Genomic DNA, 7,641 nt, shown 5'->3' with positions numbered 1-7,641 from the left:
TTCAGGAAATTCTTTATACTATAATTCTTTTCTTCCCTCAGCTCTCAGAGAATGGGATGAACTACCTGATGATATACAAAATGCCCCTTCGTTGTCTTCTTTCAAGTGTCTTTTGAAAAGAAACATTAAAAAGTGTCAAAAATATTTCTTTCAAGGTATAAGAAAATGGACGTCTACGAACAGAGTGTAGATCTCTTAACCACGATCTTTTAAAAAAAAATTAATCAGCATTTTTTTCATAAATGCAAACAATACATTACTATCACAGACAGCCTTTACCAAACGCTTTCAAATTACTGTAGTATAAAAATTAACTCTCCATACACTACTTAACAACAAACTTAAGTGACGACATCAACATCAGTATATTGCAGGCAGTTCAAATGTATATCCGAGATAGCAAACGATTTCCATAGTCTATGCTACATCAACTGCTCCTTCAGTTTACTTACCGAATAGATCTTCCTCTTGTCCACTATTTATTAGTTATAGAAGTCTTAAACTGAATAGATTATTTAACACGACAATTATTGCATTATATCTATAAGGTCCATATTTCTACTCCTTATAGATAAAACACTTACAATATGTTATTTTTTCTTTCATAGGTCGTAAACTTGACTTTTTATTTTCATCTTCCTTCAGTCTACTAGTATTAATTATTGTTTTCTCTTCTTATTCAATATTTCAAACATTTTCAAAACCCGTCTTATTTATAGTAATACATCCTACTACAAGAAAGGCCTTTAAAAGCATTTTATGCTTTCGGCTCTGATCCCTTTCCAGCATTGTATTGTGTTATTCTTTATTGTATGATAATTTTGTTTGTGCAAAATGTATGAAATAAAATATGTTTAAACCAGGGTGTTACCCCTGGACGCCAATGAAATAATACAAATAGGCCTGCATAAAACCAAATGATTCTTAATTTAGAATTTCCATTCTTATTAATATATGAGGTATTTTGTTCACGCTAAACCTGTTGTTTAACACTGATGTAAATAATTTAGTAAAAATCTTCTCGCCCAAACAATCCGACGTGTATATATTTCACTACTCGACAGTTAGATTTATTTGTGCAATACGCGTAATCCACATCGCTAAAAAGCATTTGGTTTACTTGGAACGGATTATATTATCGGGTGCTTAACTTGTAAGTTTGAATTGATTATCGATCGTCGACTGCCCTAAATTCGTCCCTGTCCTAGTGTCAACATCCTTACTTTATTTTTCAGAAAGTCGAAATAACAAATGTTCATTTAGGTGTGTGTGTGTGTGGGGGGGGGGGGGGGTTATTCCGGTCACAATAATCCGAAGCTTTAGGGAACTAGCCCAGCAATTATTTTCATTGATTAAATTAATAATCATCCGCCTAATTTATGGAACATTCTATATAAGCCAAATTTACTTTTAAACTTTGAATGAGATGTAATTTGTTGGATACTTGTAACAAAATAAAAAATATTTCTTTCTTTTACATCGTAGTTTTAAGCTGATTTGAAAACTACTTGTTGTTAGGTATGTCGGGAAGCGCTGTTCCTAAGATTGAATGTCAGCATTGTATTCCCTGATCTGCAATCAGAAAATACAACAAATTATATCAGTGAAAACCATCGCAAACCTGGCATGTACAGTGAAAGTTTGTAGTTTAGAAAACGTTTAATGTTTTATCCATTATTGCATATAAAAAGTATAGCCGTAAATGGGGCATGCAGATTGATACTTACTATAAATGAAATAAATAATCCAACTAAATATGCAAAAATGTAGAAATGGTGCGAACGCAAACTCTCTTGTGTCAAGCCTATTTCTATGTTATGATGTGTCAACCAGTCTGAAATTTTGTTTGCTCCTGTTCAAGAATGCATCTAAATAGTTAATAAGAGATTACAACAATCTCGTAGGTAATCTTTACGGAGGAAAGCGCTCTGTTTAATTTTTAATGCCTCTTTGTATAAACTTTATGATATGGATGAAATTGATTATGGCATAAGTCTTTAACAGTCTACCTTTACACCAAAATTCAAAGTAAAATATATCCACATGCGTAAAGTAAAATTGAAATGGTAAATAACTACAATTTCAACCAATTATGAGGAAAACATTAGAGTGCACACACCAGTTGATTTTGTTTTTAGATTATTCAAACTTCAAACACTTATTTATTAAATGCACAAATCCATTAAAATCCCATTGGACTATAAAGTTTTGAGCAAGATTATAATCATATTGAGTTTGCGCAATATTTGTTAGAAACAGAACAATATTTAAAGAGGATGACGCAGGTAGAATCGTACCGCACTTGAATCATGAGGAACATAGCGTCGGCTCACGCCCTCTCTGTTTTCACTCTTTTTATGTCGGTTTGCCTTCTGTGCTCGTCTTTTGTTTTAAAGAGAAACCGGTTGTTTGATGGTTATACTTGTTCTGGTTCGAAACGCGTGTTTCGTATTGACAATGTTTACACAAATCTTCAATGCGCTGTGTTTTGCAAAGGTGCGATTTTCTATGTTGACATATTTTACCAAAAGCAGAAAAGGAGATGCGACGGATGTAGGCTTTTTTTACAGACAGAACTGGAAACAGCAGAAGGGTCTTTGTATTTTACAAGAGGAGGTAAATATTTAAGTCGTATTATTTAGTTCATTTATATTTTTTTGCAAGATTTAATGATTTATAGAAGAAGCAGAACGAGTGATAATAGTTTGAATATATTTCAGTTGAGTAAATGCATTTCAGAATGGTTGTTAATTATGTCATTGTGCCTGTAAATCTTTGTGCATTAAAATGAGTGTCGTCCTTAAGAACAGGTCACTTTCTCCAAATGTACTTGTTTGCCAGGAAAACACAAAGAATGATATACGACACGACATTTAAAGCTGCATTAAATAAATATGTAAAAACATTTTGTCGTCGACCTAAAAACCAAGCATTCTACAGTTTCATTTAAATATTCAAATATTGGTCATAAATTACGACTTTAAAGGAAACCCCAACGGTAACACTAAAGTTTATATACGAATCTTTTAACATGCAAATGAAGACTATAAACCGCTCGTGTATGAGTTACGTCACAGTGACAGTTGCTATCCTGAACAGAGCATATATGAGATTTTCTTGTGCAAACACACTTTAACCGTTTTAGCTTCACGCACCGGTGCATTAGACCTGGCGTTCGCTATTGTTATGAAATGTATTAAATGCAGCTTTAATGGTAATGCAACTCAATGTATTTGTATAACATGAATAATATTAAGAAATGTTAAATTAAAGTTATATCAAAATGACCCCATCCCCCCCCCCCAAAAAAAAAAATAAATAAAATAAATCAAGCCGCATATGATCTAGCTATATCTGAGAAAATTTTCTTTTCACTTGATCACAGACTGTGGGGTACCGGGAGCTATTGCTTACGGAAAAATCTCTCTGAACACTGGAACACACTTTATGGACACAGCTATTGTTAACTGTGACCCAAGATTCCGGGCCAACTCTGACAGGATAAAGTGCAAATTTGATGGTAAATGGGAGACAGCTTTTTGTTGGGAACATGGTATGGTTAAATTGTATTGCCTTTTATATACAGGACAAAATTATGCGAAAGAAGCCATATACATGTGTATATTGTTTCAAGCAAAAACTTTTTAGATCATGGCTTTTAAAAAAATATTTATTATATACTCATATATGAAATATTGTGAAATATTGACAAAATGAAAAATGCCTATTTTCTATATTTTCACTTGTAAGAATTTATTTTATACTGCAGTGAAACATATTTTCCGTATTTTCACTAGTGTCTTGCCGGACTAGCTTGTTCTAAATTCAGTCATGACACATGATCAAAATAGAAATTTATGTATTTCAATTTTATTTTAAAATTCGTAAAATATAAAAAGAAAATATATCTGTGAATTGCCGCCGCATGTCGTTTAATATAGAACACACGAAGTTTTTCTTTTATCTTACGAAGGCATGTGTTGTGTTTGTGGTCCCAAATAATTTCCTTGAAATCAACGCGCTAAAAGAATTGAGTCAACAATGTTACATCTATTTATGTTTTTAAAAAATCAGTTGTTAAGTCACATTGTTTGTGGTTACATTTTAATATTCTACAATAGATATAGAGGGTAAGTTTGATTGGAAAGAAATAAAATATAGTGTGGTACAATTTAATTAAGAGAAGGGTAATAGCATGTACATTTTTAAAGTAAGCTAAACCTAAAGCAATAACTTCCGAAGGTGTACATTTTTCACAGATCTAGCAGTATCTTTTTGTTTATTTCTGCAGACGATGTTTATGTTGCAAGCTAAGACCTCAACGTCGATGTTCATGTTTGATTTATACTAGATCTAGAGTTCTGAAAATTACTTTTTTCATAATTTGAATATAAGAAATTTTTATAGTGTTTTGAACTTATAATATTTCTTAAATATAAAAAAGAGTTTTAATGTATTCTCTTTATCATCTTAAGCATATTGAAATATGTTTTGCAATATTGATTGCCCGTATTGAAATATATTGCAATACAGGTTTCACTGTATTGTTGCACATCTAGTCTACATTTAAGACGACATACAGTTTCTCGAAACTGTAAAACAAATCATGTGAAGAAATATCAATTATTTACAATTCATTCACAGATTGCTATGTCAAATGGGCAAGCACCTACAGGGGAAGAAAAAACATATCTTATTATGGCAATAATTGCGAGAGATGGGCTGATCACACTGATAAAATTTCGGATCCATCAAAAAGGGCGTGGTTATCAGCCTAGTGCAAACTACTGCCGCCTTTCGACTGCAAGATGGTACACTTTATCGTGTCTTGTAGGCAAAAAACCTAACACGTTTTTGCAATCCTGTGGGATTTATAAATGTTGACGAGGCAATAGCAAAGTGCCTAACCTTTTAACTTTTGTTCACAGATTGATTAATTAAAATACTTATTATAAATTAGTTTAAAACTATATAGATGTATTTTACCATAATGTAGTGATTGAAGCAAGTCTTTTATTCGGAAAGTGTTTTAACTAGTATATTTTTCTACAATACAACATAGCGGATTGTTTTATCAACCTTAACAAAGATATATCAATGTTTTCTCTTCACCGAAACCTTTTGGTGGATAATTTGATAAATGGCAATGACAATAGCAAAACACTCTTTAAGCTTGAAGAGACTTTCTTGAGTTTTTCTTCACCTGTATGCTGGGGCTCAAAATAATATTGTGTGCAAAATTGCAAAGCTCTTTTCAATCAAATTGAGCTAAAATAGCACAAAATTCGATTTCTTTTATTTACTTCAGGATATATGTCTTAATTATATTCTGCATATATTTCTGTAGTAAGTGCCCCAGCACTCTTCTTTGTAAGAAATTCAAATTTTATGCTTTTAGGCTTTTGATCCCATCTCAGTAGAATCCCTTGAAAGACATCATTTAAAGTAAATTGAACAAATTTTAGAAAATGCTAGATAATATTTGCTAGATATTTAGAAATATTTTCCCTCGGTTTGAATAAAAAAATGTATTTTAATTATATCTTTGTTTTTTTTAAAGTTGTTTTGAAAAAAGTTCAAGATATCCATTAATGCATCTAGAATGTACCTGTCATCTTCTATGTAAAGATGAGAATTAAAAAACATGCATAATTCGCATAATTATGATTCTCCTACAGATCGAGTAAGTGACCGCATCCCTAATCGACTTGGGTTCTAGTCCCGACAGCGACTTTGGATTCGTTCATGTGATGAAGCTATCCGACTAGCTTACGGTATTTGACAGTTCTACTGATCAGGTGCCCGTTCGTGCCTGAACTAATGCATGGAAGGGCACCCGAGGTCGTCTACCTATACTTTGTCCATGTGACATAAATCTCTATCAATCAAACAAATAAATTTAAGTGAACTCTAAGATATGACCAAACATGTTTTAAAATAGGCAAAAAAGCCACAAAACATCAAAAAGAACAAAAACTGACACACAAATCATTTTATTTGTAATATTCGAACATAGTATGTAATCAAATTGAATGTATAATGTCTAAATGACCTATGCAATGCTATAAAACATTGAGTTTGTCCCTGACCAGCCACTGAAATTATGGTTCAAGGGAGGTATAGAATTATAAGAAAGAAGTATCCATTAAATAAAACCTTAAGTGAATAAATATTAAATTTTTTAAATTTTTGGATAACAATAATTAGTAAAATACATTTTATTGGACGCAATTATTCTTTTTGCAGTAAGCATTTGGTCTGCGATAGAAAATGTAAATCTTTGGAGAAAAACTGACACAAGTGGGCTCTGGTAAATTTATTTATAAATATTTTACGTAATCAACTAATCGATATATATTTTTTTGAAAAAGGGCTTTTACTTATATTAATAGAATTCTAAGAATATTACGGGAAAATAAACTTTTACACATTAGATGAACGACCAAATATTTCCAATATCATACAGTAATATATCAATATTTAAACCACAATGGAGAAATCACAGTGTCATTTTGATAGGAAAGATGAGGCAAAAATAGTTTTTTCATCAGTTAAGTTAATCCTGAAAGTAAGATGGAATACAAATTTAACATACACCAAAAAGACGAGCGCAAGGTGATAATCGGCCTGCGTAATGAACAAAACAGTAACAAGACCTAAAACCTGATAACATTATTCATTCAAGCGATGATATGATGATGATCATGCTTATCAACTTTTCGAACTCAACTTCGTGAATTCACGTTCTGAACTTCACGATTTATACTTCGCGAAGTTGAAATCTATAATTTGTGAAGTGCAATCGTGAAGATAGAATCGTGAAATCGTGTAATTCAAATCGTGAATAAAGTTAATGGAAATTGTGAAGCTCAAATGTAGATTCGTTAAGTTGAAATCGTGAAGTTGAGATCATGAATTCATAAAGTTAAAATCAGAAATCGTAAACTCGTGAAAAAGAAATGGTGAATAATGTTAATCCCATATGTTGAAATTCATGAATGTGGCATGTTTATCGGCCTTTTGTATTTATATTTTGAATTCTTGTTTATTTATTTATGCAAACAACGATGTAAATTTAAAGTGAAATGAAAAGAATGCAAACCTTTAAAGTGAAAATCATTAATGAAAGATAAATTATTTCATTTTCAAATGAGTATGTTTGTGATAAATTTATTTTCAAAATTTAGTATAACCTATAAGATATATAAAGTATGACAGCACCACACCGAATTGTTTTTTTATAAAGCAATTTTTATAAAATTTTCAAACAATATTTGCACTTTGTAATAAATGGCTTAGTTCGCCGAGAGCAATTGCTAATTTAAAATAATTTGTATTAATGATGTTGTCATCGTGTTATCAGGGTAGCTTAAGGAAGGTTGGCTGTTCTAATAACGTACCAATTCGTACCTAAATTAAACATGGTTGTAATTTAAGGCTTTTTCTACAAGTTAAAAATGTAATATTAACGTCTAACCTTTTAATTATTTATGTGACTATTTAAGTGACGTAGCATGTTTAGACAATGTCCAATTCTTAGAAAAACATGAGTCATAACTTAATAAAAGTCATCATCGCAAGAGTTCTTGTTCTTTCTTTTTTTCGAAAAAAGGGAAGATTTATGTAAAGATTTACAAAGTG

At 31.3% G+C, this 7,641-nt stretch overlaps 1 protein-coding gene across 1 annotated transcript; it reads left to right on the top strand.

Annotated features, from left to right (window-relative positions):
- The first annotated feature begins 2,271 nt into the window (after positions 1–2,271).
- On the top strand, positions 2,272–5,427 carry LOC132715229 (uncharacterized). The gene is made up of 3 exons (XM_060698221.1): positions 2,272–2,616; positions 3,386–3,553; positions 4,645–5,427. The coding sequence occupies exons 1-3, from the start codon at positions 2,310–2,312 to the stop codon at positions 4,776–4,778; spliced, it is 609 nt and encodes a 202-aa protein (XP_060554204.1). The 5' UTR covers positions 2,272–2,309; the 3' UTR covers positions 4,779–5,427.
- Positions 5,428–7,641: the final 2,214 nt, after the last annotated feature.

The sequence above is a fragment of the Ruditapes philippinarum genome, unplaced genomic scaffold (assembly GCF_026571515.1).
Source record: "Ruditapes philippinarum isolate M1 unplaced genomic scaffold, ASM2657151v2 ctg1951_1_1_1_1, whole genome shotgun sequence".
In the NCBI taxonomy this organism is placed as follows: domain Eukaryota; kingdom Metazoa; phylum Mollusca; class Bivalvia; order Venerida; family Veneridae; genus Ruditapes; species Ruditapes philippinarum.
The sequence above is the reverse complement of the archived record's forward strand: the minus strand, read 5'-3'. Positions and strand labels throughout refer to the sequence as shown.

Bases quoted from the DNA above. Each gene is read 5' to 3' on its own strand.
- LOC132715229 (XM_060698221.1), top strand. From the start codon at position 2,310: ATGAGGAACATAGCGTCGGCTCACGCCCTCTCTGTTTTCACTCTTTTT. The intron at 2,617-3,385 runs GTAAATATTTAA...ACTTGATCACAG, and splicing joins TTTGTATTTTACAAGAGGAG to ACTGTGGGGTACCGGGAGCT. The intron at 3,554-4,644 runs GTATGGTTAAAT...ATTCATTCACAG, and splicing joins AGCTTTTTGTTGGGAACATG to ATTGCTATGTCAAATGGGCA.